The sequence below is a fragment of the Oncorhynchus clarkii genome, chromosome 29 (assembly GCF_045791955.1).
Source record: "Oncorhynchus clarkii lewisi isolate Uvic-CL-2024 chromosome 29, UVic_Ocla_1.0, whole genome shotgun sequence".
In the NCBI taxonomy this organism is placed as follows: Eukaryota; Metazoa; Chordata; class Actinopteri; order Salmoniformes; family Salmonidae; genus Oncorhynchus; species Oncorhynchus clarkii.
In genome coordinates, this window is record NC_092175.1 from 20,434,158 (window position 1) to 20,453,835 (window position 19,678).

The 19,678-nt window shown below is 42.9% G+C and overlaps 1 protein-coding gene across 4 annotated transcripts in view; it reads right to left on the reverse strand.

Annotated features, from left to right (window-relative positions):
• Window positions 1-4,139: 4,139 nt before the first annotated feature.
• The window catches only part of LOC139387819 (far upstream element-binding protein 3-like), a 28,268-nt gene continuing 12,729 nt past the window's right edge, over window positions 4,140-19,678 (reverse strand). Inside the window, exons 9-17 of one of the 4 annotated variants that reach the window (XM_071134065.1) lie at window positions 18,479-18,686; window positions 18,015-18,115; window positions 17,221-17,362; window positions 7,809-7,969; window positions 7,470-7,543; window positions 7,213-7,289; window positions 6,022-6,093; window positions 5,695-5,825; window positions 4,140-5,567 (exon numbers count right to left, since the gene is read on the reverse strand). In XM_071134065.1, coding sequence (XP_070990166.1) covers window positions 5,559-5,567; window positions 5,695-5,825; window positions 6,022-6,093; window positions 7,213-7,289; window positions 7,470-7,543; window positions 7,809-7,969; window positions 17,221-17,362; window positions 18,015-18,115; window positions 18,479-18,686 — 975 coding nt within the window. In that variant the 3' untranslated portion in view covers window positions 4,140-5,558. Of the gene's footprint in view, window positions 5,568-5,694; window positions 5,826-6,021; window positions 6,094-7,212; window positions 7,290-7,469; window positions 7,544-7,808; window positions 7,970-17,220; window positions 17,363-18,008; window positions 18,116-18,478; window positions 18,687-19,678 lie in introns of all 4 variants that reach the window. The other 3 variants (XM_071134064.1, XM_071134063.1, XM_071134062.1) reach the window with 3 other exon arrangements.

Below are 19,678 nucleotides of genomic sequence, written 5' to 3' on the forward strand. Positions count from 1 at the left end.
AAATAGATTAAGGTAGATATCCCAGCATGGTGGATACAGTAGATCGGCTTATCTGCAGGAAAGGTGAGAGAGGGCCAGTCCCTCCCATAAAGGGGTTTTCCTGGAATGGGACAGGGGGCAGGACACCTGCTTAACGAAACTGGAGCTTTAGAGGGGGGGGGGGGGATGCAGATGTGTGTATGTGTGTGTGTTTGAGAGATAGAGAGCACCCCCAATTCCCCACCTGCTCAGATAGTACCAAGCCTGAGTAAGTAAACACATTGTTAAAATGGCCAAATTAATTAGACTATAATCAAATGGTTGCATTTCATCAAATCATTTGTCTCACTGTTGACTTACTCAGACCCGTGAAAACAGATTGCACAACCATCCATTTTTCTTTGGACAGCCCTGCATAAACAAATCAATAAAACCCATTTAATAAACTATTCATTGCTGTACAGGGCAGCTATTCAGGACCAACGCTGTGAACAGTGAATGAGCCATAATACATACTGTCCCCTTCACATTCCACATTCTCTACATGAATACCCCCTGGCGTACACCTAAAAACGAAACATATACAGTTAGCGATACTATAGGGATTAGGTTTCACATATAGCAGCATAGAGAACCTATTCAAAAATGAATGGTCCCCCCTTCATAATCATGGCTCTCAACCCGTCTGGAGGTGATGTGGAGAACAACTAAATGATCACGCCTATACAATGGCCAAGCAGACCAGGGACTGTCCGCAGGGGCTTCATATTAAAAAGCAAGAGGATCAAAATCAAGGGCTGGATTTGGAAACAGCTGCACAGTATCAATGGGGGGGACAGGGCCGAGGCAGAGTAGGGTCCACTATGGCCGAGGCCCCCCCACGGGGAGTAAAGATGTGGGATGACAAAGCTGCTCAATAACGGTGCTCTGGGGACACCCCTGTGGACCGTTCACAAAGGGAGAGGGACAATGAGAAGAGTCAGAGACAAGAGCAAAGAATAACGGGGAAAAAATGTATCCAAGAATATGCTCAACCTACGCGTTTAATGTTTGGTATAGACGGGAATTATAAAGCTTTGCGGTAGTATAAAACATTGCCAAACTGAACTATAGGAGAACTTCAGGAGAATTCCACCAAGTGTTTTGCCATACCTGCAAAAGTTGTCCAGCCTGGCTCTGGCTCTCGTCTGAAGTCAATGGTAGATAAAGCGCTGTCCAAATTACATCTCATTAACTACAAGAGCGTATAGTAGAACATAAACTAAGGTTGAAAAAGATGGCAAATGCAAAAATGGCATACACTAACTTGTCCACAAACCTTTTCGTGCATGGTCACAAGATTAAGTTCACGCAGTGATGATGCATTAAAATGGGTTTAACAGCAGAGTGGATCAATTAATCCCCTTTCCCTGATATTGGGATGGTTTTGAAAATCAGCCAATAGGTGGTCTATGGAAAGAATTTGAGTCGTTCCATGAAATTAGTGTCTTTTGTGTCCCTTTGATATTCAGTAGAAATTGTGCACCAATATTGAAATTTAAGTCTGTACTATTCAATAAAGTGCTCTTTAATATAGACCATGGAGATAATTCAATCAATCTGAAATATGAAAAGTCTTCCTAAAGTTACAAAAGTCAGCATTTTTGCATGTCCCTAACTCCAAAATGTTTCACCATTGTAAAGCCCTGGTTATTTTGTTGCTTTGACAAAGTCATTTCTGAAGATTGTTTCATGTTAGTGATTCATTTACACTTCTCCCTCATGAAGTCAACCTTGTTACCCGAACTCTCATTTTCATTTGGTGAAACTATTCCTTTCTTAAAATAAAAATGTAACATCAAATAGTGACATCAGTCTATAAGCAGGTGAGCTGGTTCTTTTTCTGGTGGAAAATTGAGAGGGTTGAAGATAACACGTCAAGCCTTCTACCCTGCAGGCTAGAATGTTTTAATAAAACTTTTTTTTTAATGTGAAGCTTGCATTCGATTGCCACTCCCTGTTGCACACAAGCTTCCATGCCCCGTCACAATGTGATTTATGGATGATTTAAGATTAACTAGACAACCCTGTTACAGTCAATCCTGTTTATTTTGAATTGAAGTCATTTTATTTAACCTCGAGATGGGAAAATATGTTTATGAAATTGAACATGTGCTCTGACAGAATGATCAAATTAGGTGAAAACAAAGTACATATATATTATTTTACCAAGTTACACATCTCCAAAGGCACCGAATTGGGGGAACTTGCATATACATACAAATACAATAAGAAACCACAATTGCCATATTCATACATCTGAGATCACACAGGACCTTGTTGTAAAGAAAAAACACCTTTTAACTGATTGTATGGGAACCCAAATAATTCCAGTTCTGATCTGATTCACCGACAAATAGGTGAGTAAAAGCAGGGGGAAAAAAATGGCACCTCTGCATGTAAATTGCTTATTTATGTTTACGGGCAAGTGATCAGTCTTTAGGCAACCAAAAAAAATAAAAAATTCCTCCCGACTTTCCCAATAGGCAAGTGCATTTTAGACTTTGGCAATCACTGCCATGCATCTTCTGGACATGTATATGAACTTTACACATTTGTATTGTTTCTTCATGTCTTAAGGTTGCCAACTGCCAAGCAAAGAAAAAAACAGAAGAGAAATGGTATGAAAAAAATGTACCCTGTGTTGAGCTTAACATAACATAAGAGCATTCAGAAAATATTCTCACCCTAGACTTTTTCCACATTTTGTTGTGTTAATAGTAGATGGATAAATTTCCCTCCGAGCATGGTGAAGTTACTAATTGCACTTCGGATAGTTTATCATTTATAACTAGTCACTACAAAGATACACGCGTCCTTCCTAACTCTGTTGCCGGAGACAAAGAAAACCGCTAAGGGAATTCACCATGAGGCCAATGGTGACTTTTAAACAGTAAGATTTTAATGTGACTGTGATAGGACAAAACTGAGGATGGATCAACATTGTAGTTATTCCACAATACTAACCTAAATGACAGTGAAAAGGTCTGCACAGAATCAAAAATATTCCAAAACATGCTTCCTAAAGGCACTAAAGTTAAAAATACAATTAAAAAGAGGAACAATAGAATTTCTCCTGAATACAAGGTGTTATGTTTGGTGCAAATCCTACACGTCACTAAGTACCACGCTTCATATTTTCAAGCATGGTGGTGGCTGCATCATGTTATGGGTATGCTTGTCATCGTCAATGATATGGGATATTGTTTTTTTTTGGGGGGGGGGGGGGGGGGGGGGGGGATAAAACTGAATAGAGCTAAGCACATGCAAAAATCCTAGCAGTAAACCGGATACAGTGTGCTTTCCAGCAGACAGACAAATTCACCTTTCAGCAAGACAACCTAAAACAAGGCCAAATATACACGAGTTGCTTACCAGGACAACATTGAATGTTCCTGAGTGGCCTAGTTACATTTAACTTAAATCAGCTAGGAAATCTAAAAGGCAAGAGTTGGAAATGGCTGTCTAGCTTGACAGAGCTTGATGTATTTTACAACGTGCAAATATTGTACAATCGAGGTGTGAGAAGCTCGTAGAGACTTACCCAGAAAGACTCACAGCTATAATTGCTGCCAAAGGTGATTCTTATATGTATTGACTCAGGCGTGTGAATACTTAGGTAAAATGAGATTTCTGCCATTCATTTTCAATACATTCGCAAAAAATGATAAAAACGTGGTTTTCACTCATTATGGGGTTGTGCGTGTAGTAGATGGGTGAGATAAAAAATATATATATACTTTCATCCTTTTTGAATTCAGGCTGTAACAGAATGTGGAAGTCAAGAGGTATGAATACTTTCTGTAGGCACTGTAGCAACTAATAAAGATAGTATACTTCAACCACAAGAGAGGCTTGTGGAACATTTATTTGAATTTGTGAACTGGCAAAGTAATGTTCTATAGAAAAAAAATATATATCTTCTGTTTATACAACATACCATACAGTTTGACCTTTATATTTACTTCATGTATAGCGAATACTCAGTCTTAAAACAGAGCGCGGAGGAAAGGTTTCACAGTTTAAACCCAATCAAAATCGTTAACACTCAATACTGGAATGTGACAAGAAAACTAAGCTTTCAAATGGAAAAATAAAACAATTTTAACAGAACACAAAGGTAGTCTTGACGTTTTTAATACACGGTTACCTGTACATATGAGGAATAAACACTAAAATTAAACATTTCGAAATTATAATATCCCTTTTCATTAAGCAATGAAGTTAACACTAGATTCATTTCGTAACTAATCAATCATACATATATTAGATCACACAAAGTAGAAAGAAAAATGAATTAAAAAGTTTAGCATTGGACTGTACACGAGTCCACAGTGTGTACTGGATGGGGCATTAGGGAAACTGGGTGGTACCAAATAAGACAATTTTGATCGTAATACTTAGCATATAAAAAACTACAATTAATTATTACACAGGTAGAATCCAGAGGCTTAGCAGTCTTGAATTATTTAGGTACAAAACATACATAAAAACCTGGCATTTCTCATTTTTGTCCATAGCAAGATGCAACATCAAATTTCAAATTACACATTCACGATCTTTGAACATTTTCAGTATGAAAACAGAACAGAAAAACAGGGACAGTTTTCCTGTGATAATGACTCCATGAAAAAAACTTCTTTGATTTAATTATATATATATTTTTAAATAAAGTATTTAGTCAAGTATCTGAGCATACATACATAGTTTTACAAGATAGCAAAGGCAAATAACTCACAAAATGCAACATCCCCTTTCCCATATCAGATCATTGTAATAAATTATTCATTACATTTTCATATGCCTAAAAAAAATTCATCTAAGAACTACAAGTTAAACGCCTGTCAAAATATTAGAGAATCCATCTTTGTTTCAAAAATGAAATAAGATATTGCACCTTTTTTTAAACCAGAGTACAATAAAAGACAATGGAAAACAATACAAAGCACAACAGGAATTAAATTAGGAATTGACTGCCATTTGCCAACATCGCTCGTATTTTGCAACAAAATTATACATTTTCCTGTAACAAAATATCACAGTTTCATCTTACTGAATTAAAATGCCTTTTGTAAAAGGAAAAGAAAACATTTTTACACATTCTTAAAACATCTTATGACAAAACAAAAATTAATTCAAGACTGCTAAGCCCATAATTGCGATTTTATTGCAACAGAACTAGAAAAAATAGATTATATTGCGTTTACTGAAAAGGTACAACTCCGGGGTTCGTTTTGGCAATGTAATTTGAATCAAAAAGGAAAACATAGAAAACAAAACAGCTCTCTCATAAGTCCAAAAGGGATCCCGGAAATTGTCCATTCAAAATAATGGTGTACACAAGTATTTAGTAACAATTAAATGTTCCTGATTTAGAAATATTCTTTTTTTAAATTGTATAAGTCATTCTACAGCTAGTGTTTCTCACTAAGAAAAAAGTAAAAGTCTTCAAGGCGTTGCAAATCTAGAAACCTCTGTTACAAAAGGTTTGTTTTCATCCTCTCAGTGATTCAAAAATCTTCAACTAAAGGGTGTCCTCTCTAATGATCCTGCAAAACAGGTTCACATCAGTGACAACGGACAGACATACATGTGCAAGTTACAGTTCATCTCCTTACAGAAACAACTTAGTTAAAACAGGTGGAGGGGGTGCTAAGAGTTGGGATGGGTTCTCACCTGAAGGCCTGGGGCCGGTGTCTGCTGTGCACCCTGGCCATAGTAGGCCCCCTGCTGTCTGTAATACTCCACCCAGGCAGCACTGTAGTCCGGAGGGGAGCTCTGCTGGGAGCCGGGGCCTGCTGCCTGGCCTGGGGAGAGGGTGAGCACAGGGTAGAGGAATGGGGGTGACAGAGGAAGGTCAGGGGAGAGGGAGTTGGAGGCACCAGAGCATAGAGCACTACTGACAGCATCAAACAGCGAGCAGAAATCTACTTCCTCCGATGTTGTGCACTAAAAAGGCAAGTCTATTGGAGGAGTTTGGTGGCCACGTGGGTGTAATCTTACTCTGTTTCTTGTAGTAATCCTCCCATGCTTTGCTGTAGTCAGAGCCACTGCTCTGGGCTTGGCTCTGCTGACCTGGGCACAATAAAACAAGTATGAGTCAATACAACACACCCCAAACCAGCTACCAAGATCTCCCCAATTAATGTGTTTGGCTCCATAAATTGAATTTCTTCTGACTCAAATATATTCAATTATTCAAACAAATGCTAATGTACATTGGTGATAAAATCAAGAGTCTGCTCATTACACATTTAAAATGGCATTGATACACTCAGCAATCCAGCTGCACAAACATGTAACCAAAATGGTAAACTTCTGACTACAATCATCGGCGTCAAATGGTGTCAAGGTGACATGACATTTCTGCCCATAGACTCAAGTTTCTTTGCACAAAACTTCTTTAAACAAGGGCAGGGGGAAGGTTTGAGGTCTGGTTCCGAGGTGTATACTGCGCACAACCCTAACCCTTAGTGGTGTTACACAAGCGAGAAGGGGTAGGAGCTCCCTTCTCTGATCTCCCCCAGAAGACTGACTCTTGCCTATCTTTTTAGAATATGGCTCCCATGCTTTGGAATAGTCCATCTGGCCGGTCTGGGATCCATTGAGACCTGCAACCAGACAGATAACACTGTTGGAGGACAGAGTTACTGCATGAGGGTCTTTCAATGGAGGCTGACGCTTACCATCCAGACATGTCCCGCTGTATCCTATTGCTTGAGGCCTCTACCCAAACTTAGCCCAAACCCTAACTTGAACTTCCATCGAGTGAAAATTGGCTTTGAAATTTGAAGAAGCAACAAAGGAAAAGAATGTAAGTAAACCCATATCTGAACAGTCACATTCTGAATGCAATAACTTCGCTGCCCCTCTCTTGAGTTGAATTTAAATGCACTGCAGCATTGCCAAAACCAGCCTTCAGTCTTTAATCTCTACAATTCCTTGTATTCCTAGGAAATTTCTGTTCAACTGGCAACGTGTTGTCAGTAAGCAGAGCAGAGAGCATAAGACATAGCTAGTTTTAGTCCTCCTTCCACCTCTTTGTCCTCTTTCATTTCTCTGGGAGGGACTGTTATGCCCAGCATTATTTTGATGATTACATGAGCTCCATATATCAAGGAATTGTAGTGAAATGGCGGACCGATATTGGTATTAAGTGTTATGGGTATCCCACCCTGAACCTAACTGACTTACTGGGGTCCTGCTGGCCCGGAGCCTGCCATGTCTGATATGTTGTGCCCCATCCTCCTGTCAGGAATGTCTGGGGTCCACTAACACCACAAAAACAGAGATAAGCATGTTTATATTTATACTAATTGTGTTGGCATGGGAATTGTTAAATCATTGTTTTCATATTTTGGTCAGCGTAAGTAGCAGCCGAGAACGTAGATGAAGGCATGTTAGACAAATGTAACAGTAGTAAAAAGTGTGGAGACCAAGAAGCTACTCACTTCTGATGCGGGGTAGTTGGTCCTTGTCCGAATGGGTTCAGACCAAAACTGCTGTTGCCCCCCATTCCTGAGGCCTAGACGAGAGAGCAAGAAAGGACAGGAGAGACCACACTTGTGGTTAAACGGGGGTGAACAGGCAAGGCCAAAGGGCAGCGCTGGCCGCTGACGCACTCCATTAAGTCCATTTGATGGATTCTTCATGTTTAACCCCGGGTGACATACTGGTGGATGGTAGGGGCACAAGAACCAGTTGCACCCCCCCTTTGACATGTGCCCTCATGAATATCAGGTCAGACAATAGCTTTTTTGGGGGGGGTGGTATAAAAAAGGACCACCTACCCCAATCTTCTCATCGATCAGCTGGCGGGCCATTTCCATCTGCTGGTGGGTGCCGCGGATGGAGAAGATGCGCACGTTGGGGTCAGTGTTAGGTGGCGGGTTTCTCTGCAGCTCCACGTGCGCTCCGGACTGCTGGTTGATGTTCTTGATGGTTTCGCCACCTTTTAGGGAAGAGGAAATACACAAGTTTACATTTTTACCTCCAATCAATCAGTTAGTAAAAACCACCAACAGTTCTTCCTCTGCTGTCTGGTTCATAAAAACCCCCAACAGTTCTTCCTCTGCTGTCTGGTTCATAAAAAACCCCAACAGTTCTTCCTCTGCTGTCTGGTTCATAAAAACCACCAACAGTTCTTCCTCTGCTGTCTGGTTCATAAAAACCCCCAACAGTTCTTCCTCTGCTGTCTGGTTCATAAAAACCCCCAACAGTTCTTCCTCTGCTGTCTGGTTCATAAAAACCCCCAACAGTTCTTTCTCTGCTGTCTGGTTCATAAAAACCCCCAACAGTTCTTTCTCTGCTGTCTGGTTCATAAAAAACACCAACAGTTCTTCCTCTGCTGTCTGGTTCATAAAAACCCCCAACAGTTCTTCCTCTGCTGTCTGGTTCATAAAAACCCCCAACAGTTCTTCCTCTGCTGTCTGGTTCATAAAAACCCCCAACAGTTCTTCCTCTGCTGTCTGGTTCATAAAAACCCCCAACAGTTCTTCCTCTGCTGTCTGGTTCATAAAAACCCCCAACAGTTCTTCCTCTGCTGTCTGGTTCATAAAAACCCCCAACAGTTATTCCTCTGCTGTCTGGTTCATAAAAACCACCAACAGTTCTTCCTCTGCTGTCTGGTTCATAAAAAACCCCAACAGTTCTTCCTCTGCTGTCTGGTTCATAAAAACCACCAACAGTTCTTCCTCTGCTGTCTGGTTCTATCCTTTAGGCTTCACCATACGTAACCTAAACTCAACCGACTGAGGGTTAGTTGTAGTGATACCTACACCTTCATCCCCATTCTATTTTAACATCCGTGCTAATCAGAGACAAAGGACGACAACACTTCTTCCCCCACGCTGACGAATCAGACGGCAGCTTCCTGACGTGAAGGAGAGCAATTAAACCAGCAGGAAGAAATTAAACTTAGATGGGGGAGAAAAGACAAATTAAAGCGTATCCTCTTTCTGGGATGTCGTTAGTCTCCTTTTGCTTTCGACTCCATGTTGCGTTGTGGGGAGGGGGGGGATACAATTACAACCCCTCTCCCCCCTCCTGCCATCCCAGTGAAAGGAGCGAGGGGGCTGTCCCAACATCAATTACACATTTGTTCACTGGTGGCTGACACTGGGCTGACCCCAGCTGACCTCGCAGTAAAAACGCTCATCCAAACCGCTCCTCCTCCCGTAGCCTCTTCCCTGCTGCCAATAGACTACACATGGGCCATTAACCCATTGTCAACCAAATGAAAGTTCTGCCTTAATGAACCCATTATGAGGTCCCCCCAGTCAGACAGCAGAGGGGAATGAAGAGCCACACTATTCATTTCATGAACTGGGCCTCGCTGGGACCACATCATACGGCCTTATTGAGACTGGTTTAGTAAGCTGGACAAAAAAGGGAGGGGACTTAGGATAAGGGGGAGGGAGCCCAGACAAGCTGGCCAGCAGTATGGGAAAATCAACCAGGCGCTTAAACTTAAGTGAGAATCAAATAAAATGTTATTTGTCAAATGCTTCATAAACAAGTGTAGACTAACAGTGAAATGCTTACTTACGAGCCTTTCCAAACAATGTAGAAAAAAAATAAAAGAAATAAGGAATAAATACAATGAGTAACAATAACATGGCTATATACATGGGGTATCAGTACTGAGTCGAGGTGCAGGGGAACGAGGTAATTGTGGTAAATATGTACATATAGGTAGGCATGACGTGACTAGGCAACAGGATAGATAAACAGTAGCAGCAGCGAATGTGATGAGTCAAGAGTTCATGCAACAAAAAAAAAAACAGTTAATGCAGATAGTCAACCAAGAGCTACACGGACTAACTATTTAGCAGTCCTATGGCAGTCCTACAAGCTGTTCAGGGTTCTGTTGGTTCCAGACTTCGGTACCGCTTGCCGTGCGGTAGCAGAGAACAGTCCGACTTGGATGGCTGGACTCTTGGACAATTTTTAGGGCCTTCCACCTTAGAGGTCAACCGTTTAATTAGGGAAGATTAAGTTCATCAAATCGGTAATCTGCCTTTTTGGACACCTATTACATTGCAGGCAGACCACCTGTTATGCGAGTCCAGCGTCAATGGGGCCTTGTGGCTGCAATGAGTCAAGGTCAAGCTAGTGTTATACTTATCTTATAAAAAAAAATATATATAATCTTCACATAATCACTAGTTAACCTAGTAATATCATCAACCATGTGTTAACTAGCTTGTCCTGTGGTGCATATAATCAATGCAGAGGCTGTACATTTATCATCAAATCACAGCCTACTTCAACCCAAACGGGTGATGATTTAAGCAAAGCGCAATCTTGGCACAAATGTACCTAACAATAATCATCAATGCCTTAAAATCAATACACAAGTATATATTTTTAAACCTGTATATTTAGTTAATATTGCCTGCTAACATGCATTTATTTTAACTAGGGAAATTGTGTCCCTTCTCTTGCATTCAGTGCAAGCAGAGTCAGGGTATATGCAACAGTTTGGGCTACCTGGCTCATTGCGAACTGCGTGACCGTAACTCATTTGCCAGAATTTTACACAATTATGACATAACATTGAAGGTTGTGCAATGTAACAGCAATATTTAGACTTAGGGTTGCCACCCTTTCGATAAAACACGGAACGGTTCTGTATTTCACTGAAAGAATAAACTTTTTGGTTTTCGAAATGATAGTTTCCGGATTTTAACATATTAATGACCTAAGGATCGTATTTCTGTGTGTTATTATATTATAATTACGTCTATGATTTGATGGAGCAGTCTGACTGAGCGGTGGTAGGCATCAGAAGGCTCATAAGCATTCATTCAAACAGCACTTTACTGCGTTTGCCAGCAGCTCTTAGCAATGTTTGAGGCACAGTGCTGTTAATGACTCAAGCCTATCAACTCCTGAGATTAGGCTGGCAATACTATAGCGCCAATAAGAACATCCAATAGTCAAAAGGTATATGAAATACAAAATGGTAGAGAGAAATAGTCGATGTGTCATAATTCCTATAATAACTACAACCTAAAACTTCTTAACTGGGAATATTGAACCACCAGCTGAGCACCAGTTATCTTTTTTTTTTTACATGGCACATATTGCACTTTTTATTCTCCAACAGTTTCTGCATTATTTAAACCAAATTGAACACGTTTCATTATTTGAGACTAAATAGATTTTATGTATTATATTAAGTTAGTGTTCTTGTTCATTCAGTATTGTTGTAATTGTCATTATTACAAATATATGAAAATCCGCATCTGCTTTTTTTTGGTCCTCCAATAAAATCGGTAACAGCGTTGAAAAATCATAAATCGGTCGACCTCTATTCCCGACACCGCCTGGTATAGAGGTCGTGGATAGCAGGAAGCTCAGCCCCAGTGATGTACTGGGTCATATCACTATCCTCTGTAGCGCCTTGTGGCCGGACGCCAAGCGGTGATGCAGCCAGTCAAGATGCTCTCACTGGTGCAGCTGTAGAACTAAGGGGCCATGCCAAATGTTTTCAATATCCTGAGGGGGAAAAGGCATTGTGTGTGGACCATTCCTTAGTGATGTGGATACCGAGGACCTTGAAGCTCTCGACACGCTCCAATACAGCCCTGTCGAAGTGGATGGGGGCGTGCTCCGGCCACTGTTTCCTGTAGTCCACAATCAGGTAATTTGTCTTGCAGACAGTTAGGCAGCTCTACCGTTTAGCTCAATGCAGATGTTGCCTGTAATCCATGACTTCTGGTTGAGATACGTACGTATCGTCACTGTGGGGACGACCTTGTCGACGCACTATTAAGCCGGTGACTGAGGTGGTAAACTCCTCAATGACATCGGATGAATTCCATAACATATTCCAGTCTATGCTAGTGAAACAGCCATGTAGCTTAGCATCCGATTCATTGCACTACTTCTATATTGAGCGTGTCACTGGTACATCTTTTTTTAGTTTTTGCTTGTAAGCAGGAATATATACACTGCTCAAAAAAATAAAGGGAACACTAAAATAACACATCCTAGATCTGAATGAATGAAATATTCTTATTAAATACTTTTTTCTTTACATAGTTGAATGTGCTGACAACAAAAATCACACAAAAATTATCAATGGAAATCAAATGTATCAACCCATGGAGATCTGGATTTGGAGTCACACTCAAAATTAAAAGTGGAAAACCACACTACAGGCTGATCCAACTTTGATGTAATGTCCTTAAAACAAGTCAAAATGAGGCTCAGTAGTGTGTGTGTGGCCTCCACGTGCCTATATGACCTCTACAACGCCTGCGCATGCTCCTGATGAGGTGGTGGATGGTCTCCTGAGGGATCTCCTCCCAGACCTGGACTAAAGCATCAGCCAACTCCTGGACAGTCTGTGGTGCAACGTGGGGTTGGTGGATGGCGCGAGACATGATGTTCAATAGGATTCAGGTCTGGGGAACGGGCGGGCCAGTCCATAGCATCAATGCCTTCCTCTGGCAGGAACTGCTGACACTCCAGCCACATGAGGTCTAGCATTGTCTTGCATTAGGAGGAACCCAAGGCCAACCGCACCAGCACAAGGGGTCTGAGGATCTCATCTCGGTACCTAATGGCAGTCAGGCTACCTCTGGCGAGCACATGGAGGGCTGTGCTGCCCCCCAAAGAAATGCTACCCCACACCATGACTGACCCACCGCCAAACCAGTCATGCTGGAGGATGTTGCAGGCAGCAGAACGTTCTCCACGGCATCTCCAGACTGTCACGTCTGTCACGTGCTCAGTGTGAACCTGCTTTCATCTGTGAAGAGTACAGGGCGCCAGTGGCGAATTTACCAATCTTGGTGTTCCATGGCAAATGCCAAACGTCCTGCACGGTGTTGGGCTGTAAGCACAACCCCCACCTGTGGACGTCGGGCCCTCATACCACCCTCATGGAGTCGGTTTCTGACCGTTTGAGCAGAGACATGCACATTTGTGGCCTGCTGGAGGTCATTTTGCAGGGCTCTGGCAGTGCTCCTCCTGCTCCTCCTTGCACAAAGGTGTAGGTAGCGGTCCTGCTGCTGGGTTGTTGCCCTCCTACGGCCTCCTCCACGTCTCCCGATGTACTGGCCTCTCTCCTGGTAGCGTCTCCATGCTCTGGACACTACGCTGACAGACACAGCAAACCTTCTTGCCACAGCTCACATTGATGTTCCATCCTGGATGAGCTGCACTACCTGAGCCACTTGTGTGGGTTGTAGACTCCGTCTCATGCTACCACTAGAGTGAAAGCACCGCCAGCATTCAAAAGTGACCAAAACATCAGCCAGGAAGCATAGGAACTGAGAAGTGGTCTGTGGTTGCCACCTGCAGAACCACTCCTTTATTGGGGGTGTCTTGCTAATTGCCTATACTTTCCACCTGTTGTCTATTCCATTTGCACAACAGCATGTGAAATGTATTGTCAATCAGTGTTGCTTCCTAAGTGGACAATTTGATTTCACAGTAGTGTGATTGACTTGTGGTCGGATTTGCCAAATGGAGGGTGAGGGAGAGCTTTGTATGCGTTTCTGTGTGTGGAGTAAAAGTGATCTAGAGTTGTAGCCTCTAGTTGCACAGGGGACATGCTGGTAAAAATGAGGAAAGATGTCAGTTTCCCTGTATTAAAATCAATGGCCACTAGGAGCACTACCTCCAGCTATGTATTTGGTTGTTTGCTTATGGCCCGATACAGCTCATTGAGTGCAGTCTTAGTGCCAGCATTGGTTTGTGGCGGTAAATAGACAGCTATGAAAAATACAGTACCAGTCAAGAGTTTGGACACATCTACTCATTTAATGGTGTTTCTTTTTTAATTATTTTCTACACTTTAGAATAGTGAAGAAATCACAACCATCAAATAACACATATGGAACCATGTAGTATCCAAACGTGTTCAACAAATCAAAATATTGTTTATATCCGAGATGCTTCATAGTAGCAACCCTTTGCCTTGACAGCTTTGCACACTCTTGGTATTCTCTGAACCCGCTTCACCTGGAATGCTTTTCCAACAGTCTTGAAAGAGTTCCCACATATGCTGAGCACTTGTTGGCTGCTTTTCCTTCTCTGTGGTTAAAACTCATCCCAAACCATCTCAATTGGGTTGAGGCCGGGTGATTGTGTAGGCCAGGTTATCTGATGCTGCACTCCATCATTCTCCTTCGTGGTCTAATAGTCCCTACACAGCCTGTAGGTGTGTTTTGGGTCATTGTCCTGTTGAAAAACAAATGAAAGTCCCACTAAGCGCAAACCAGATGGGATGGCGTATCGCTGCAGAATGCTGTGGTACCCATGCTGGTTAAGTGTGCCTTGAATTCTAAATAAGTAACAGTGTCACCAGCAAAGCCCAATCACACCACCTCCTCCATGCTTCACGGTGGGAACCACACATGCAGAGCTCATCCATTCACCTAGTCTGCATCACAAAGACGACGGTTGAAACGAAAAACCTCAATTTGGACTCATCAGACCAAAGAACAGAGTTCCACAGTTCTAATGTCCATTGCTTGTGTTTCTTGGCCCAAGCAATACTTCTTATTGGTGTCCTTTAGTAGTGGTTTATTTACAGCAATTTGACCATGAAGGCCTGATTCACGCAGTCTCCTCTGAATAGTTGATTTTGAGATGTCGGTTACTTGAAAGCTGAAGCATTTATTTGGGCTGCAATTTCTGAGGACGGTAACTAATGAACTTATCCTCTGCAGCAGAGGTAACTGGCTTTTCCTTAACTGTTGCGAGTAATCATGAGCCAGTTTCATCACAGTGCTTGATGGTTTTTGCAACTGCACTTGAAGAAATGTTCCAGATTTACTGAACAGGTCTTTCTGCCATGAAAGCCTAGAGACTTCCTTAACATTAGAGATACAGCAGACCAGCTGTCGTTAACAAAAAGAAACAACCCCCCTAACTTTACACGAAGCAGCCTTTCAGTCTTGACAATGCATAGAAAAACCAGCTCGATAATTATCCATGTCCTTGTTCAGCCACAACTCAGAGAAACATAGGATATTACAGTTCTTCAGGTCCCGCTGATACTCGAACGGAGCTTGTCCAGTTTCTCTAGTAATTGTACGTTCGCCAATAGAACCGAGGGTAGAGGCAGTTTATTTACTCGCCAAAATAGTCGTCAGGGAGCCCAATCATTTGTCTCTCATTTGTCTGCTTCAAGAATGTTTCTGAATATAAACCTTTTCTTGAATTTCATTTGCAAAGAAAGTAAATCCTTGAATATGAGTTGTGGACACAAGAGTAGAAGTACTCTTTCAGTTGAATGTTTATATCTCCACAGTTAACATAAACCACAACAAAGACATGGGTCTAATACCTTACACATGTTCAGAAGATCTTTTTAACATTTTTTTTTTATACCTTAACCGGACGATGCTGGGCTAATTGTGTGCCGCCCTATGGGACTACCAGTCATGGCCGGTAGTGACACAGCCTGGGATTGAACCCGGGTCTGTAGTGACGCCTGAAACAGACCGCTGCGCCACTCGGGAGGCCGGAAGATGATAGTTGATGATTTGTCTAGAGTTGAATCCCGCAAACAATTACCCCCCCAGCCAGTCACTACAAAGACAACGCTCCTATATGTCAGACTCAATCTCACAAGCACAAACATGACTTGAGCCACGCTACCTACCACGGTAAATTCCCGCCCTTAAAAGGGGCAGGTGAATTTGTCACATCTGTGATATTTTGGTTAAATGACTGTTTAATTAAAAATACATTTTGACAGTCTACCACATTACTTCTTACTAGTAATGCATTTATTGCTTCAGAAACATTACAAAGCATGCTCAGCCGTTGTTTTGTTGGTGTAATTTTAGAAGGGGAAAAATGTTGGCTGGTAAAAAAAAAGAAGAGTCTGGTTTGTTTTGTTTTATCCATCTACCTGCCACAGTGGCTGGTGGAGCAAAAAGTACATTTTATGCCCTGTATGTGTGGGTGGGTGGCGTGAGCCCCAAGTTACCAGGCTGTGTGTATTTGGGGGTGTAATCAGTGGGTCAAGCAGCTGCATAAAGGCATCGTAAAGATATTAATCACCTCAGTCTCTAAGGCCAGGCTGACAGGACCCAGACCCACAGTCATATTGGACCAGTTCATATGCTAATGCAGAGAGGGGGGTTCGCAGGGGGACGCAACGCCCAGGTTTATTCGCCCCCCCCACCTCACAAAAGCCACTTGACATTTCTATTGCCTTGTTTCTATCATAGGTAAAGAGCCCCCCCCCCCCCCTCTAACCACGCCCACCACAGCACACACACCCATAGGACAGGGACACACTCAGGGCTCCTCCGTAAGCGCAATGGTCAATGACTTTTAAATAGCTGGCAATGGAGTGAGCATGAATGGCCAATAAGCTAATTCCTCTCATTCATTCCCTCACTCCACTCCATTGAGCTGAAAGGGCCTCATTAGATGCCAGAAAACCTTCCACGTGATTGAAGGCTGTTATTATGAACCTTTAACAATTAATGTCACATTACATGCATTATCCCTGTCATTAAGCCCTTAGGGATGGGACACAATGCCACTTGTGCTGCATGCATGAGCCAGTGGAGGGGGTGAGGTGAGGGGGTGGCTGGACCCACACCATACGGGCTCATTGTGCAACTTTAAATGGCATTTCATCACGAGAGAACAAGCACAAGCTAATGGCCTGGCAATGATTCACTTTGGGCATAATCAAGGTTCTTGATAAATTGCTTATGCCTCTTTAAGTGATGAAGACCGCTGGTAAAAGAAAGAATCGACTGAAAGACAACATTATGCATTAAGGCTTGGTTTTCCCCGAGAAGGCACAGTAGGGGATGGCCTCGAACAATTTAAAAAACACTTTTCCTATTGGAAGTACACACACATTGAAGGGTAAAAAAAAAATAAAAAAATAAATAAAAAAAGAAACACTACTTTGCTCAACTGAACTTTGAGAAGGGCTTTCAAGGAGTTGGTCTGATGTCACCGGACTCGCACCTTGTTCCCACCCCCCCACTTGTTCCATGTCATACCTGGACCACCATATGAGATGTGCCTTTTGTGCATTTACTCAGGTTTTAAATGAGGCGAAAATGAGACCAGAATAGGACTTTAAAAGGGTTAATGGCTTTACTCAAAAATACATCCAAATGACAAAGATTGTTTTTGCTGGTGATGGATCTTGACAGCACCAAATGTAAAACTTGCAGAATAATTTACTCACTGCGTTTGCCTTCTCACCTTTTCCAATCACCAGGCCACATTTGTCGGCAGGTATCGAGTATGTCACTTCCTGCAGTCCACCAGGCGCACCCATGTTCCAGTCTCCGCGGCCTCTGCCCCGGCCTCTGGGCCCCACGGGACTCCCAAAGCCATCCCTCTCCTGTAGAGAGGAACCAGTGGGTGAGAACAGGCTCCTAGACAGACACCACAGCACAAACATTTTACCCCCCCCCCCCCCCCAAGTATCACCAGTGCAGCAAAATCTTGTCAAATTAAATAGTTCAGATTGTTAGGCATTCTCTTCAAATTCATGTGACTTGCATTATTTTACCTTCAACCCGATAGAAAGAGTAAACCATGGGATATGACCAAGAGCGCCACCATGTGGGAGATTCTCTATGTTCTAGGGTTGGAGACATGCCTCAGAGACTAAGCTCACCCACCCAGTGTACATTCTCTGCTCAGGGGCAGTGGGTCAGGTGACAGAAACTAGAAAGGAGGTGGAGACCCACTGCCCTGTTACCTGTCTGTACACCTGTCTGAGGAGGTCCCCCCCACCACCCAGCCACAGGGCTAGGGGGTCCAGAGAAGCTTGAGAGGGGGCCAGGCTGGCCCTGTCCGGGAGCCAGCCAGCTAGAGAATGGGCTGGGGAGGCCTGCTACACAGGCAACAAGGAGTTTAAGGGGGGCATAGCTTACTTCAGAAATACTGTAAGGCAGGAGTGAACCAATCTGATACGATTCATAAGGGGTTGTTCATTTCATGGCAAAATATTTAAAGTAAAAAAAGTGGAATCCGTGCTGTACCTGTACCTGTGCCGTTTGGACCAGCTCGTTGATGAGATGCACTGCATGCTGGCAACGGTCAGACTGGCCCATCACCTGGGCAATCCGGTCGGGACTGATGCCATCGTCTGAAGGAGAGGGGGGGACACTAGTCAGAACTGTTACATTAAACATGGTCCTTTGTAGCCCAGTTGGAAGAGCACGACACTTGTAACGCCAGGGTAGTGGGGTTGATTCCCAGGACCAGCCATAGGGAAAAAGTATGCATGCATGACTAAGTCGCTTTGAAGTGTAATCATGGCACAGCCTCACTGAACATTACAGATTCTCCAAGACATTTGTTGTTACAGCCACCATGTGAGTCAATTGAAGAACAAGACAGGCAAACAAGAGATTCCAGATAGATTCCAGATTGAGGCCATCACTAACATTGACAATTGTATTAGCCAAGCACAAGGGAAAACACCTTTAGTAGAGGGGAGCGGTCTCACCTGGTTTGAACTGGATCCTGACCCCAGAGTCATTCTGGATCTTCTTGATCATCTCTCCGTTCCTGCCAATGACGATGCCCACAGCAAACCTGGGGACTGCCACATCCAGACTGCTTCCCCCCAGTCTGGATCCAAAGTCTCCCCTGCTGGCCCGGAAGTCTCCCTGGTCTTTGTCCCGGATGATCTCCACCACCAGCTCTCGTGCTTGCTACAAAACACCCATGCCACCAGCACAGAAATGTTGACATATTTTAACTGTAATATACAGTTGTATATTGTGGGAGGGGCTAGGTCCACATAATGGTGCAAATTTTAAAAAAAATCCCAAACACTCTGACGAAGGCCGTGTGGCCGATTCGTAAGCTTATTAAAGATTGGTGATACTATCAAGAGCAGTGTGCGGTTTCCTTTTTCCTTCATCTTGTTCAATTGTTGCCATGCACCTGCAAATTAGATTGCTCAGATGTGCGAGTGCCTTTTTAACTGTAATATACAAAAAGGCTGATTGATACCTTGAATCCTCTATCCTTGCCTTTTTCAAATTCATTGGTCTTCTGACAAGTTTTTATACTTTACAAAAATAGAAAACGCAACAATTTCAACAGTTTTACTGAGTTACAGTTCATAAGGAAATCAGTCAATTGAAATAAATTCATTAGGCTCTAATCTAGGGATTTCACATGACCGGGGAGCCCGGCCCAGCCACTCAGAATGTGTTTTATCCCCACAAAAGGGCATTATTACAGACAGAAATACTCCTCAGTTTCATCAGCTGTCCAGGTGGCTGGTCTTAGACCATCCCGCAGGTGAAGAAGCCAGATGTGGCGGTCCTGGGCAGGTGTGGTTACACGTGGTCTGCGGTTGTGAGGCCAGTTGGACATCTTGCCAAATTCTCTAAGATGACGGCGGCAGCTTATGGTAGGGAAATGATCATTCAATTCTCTGGCAACAGCTCTGGTGGACATTCCTGCAGTCAGCATGACAATTGCACGCTCCCTCAAAAACATAAGACATCTGTGACATTGTGTTTTTTGACAACGGCACATTTTAGAGTTGCCTTATTGTCCACAGCACAAGGTGCACCTGTAACGATCATGCTGTTTAATCATCTTCTTGATATGCCACACCTGTCAGGTGGATGGATTCTCTTGGCAAAGGAGAAATGCTCAATTAGAGGGATGTAAATAAATGGGTGCACAA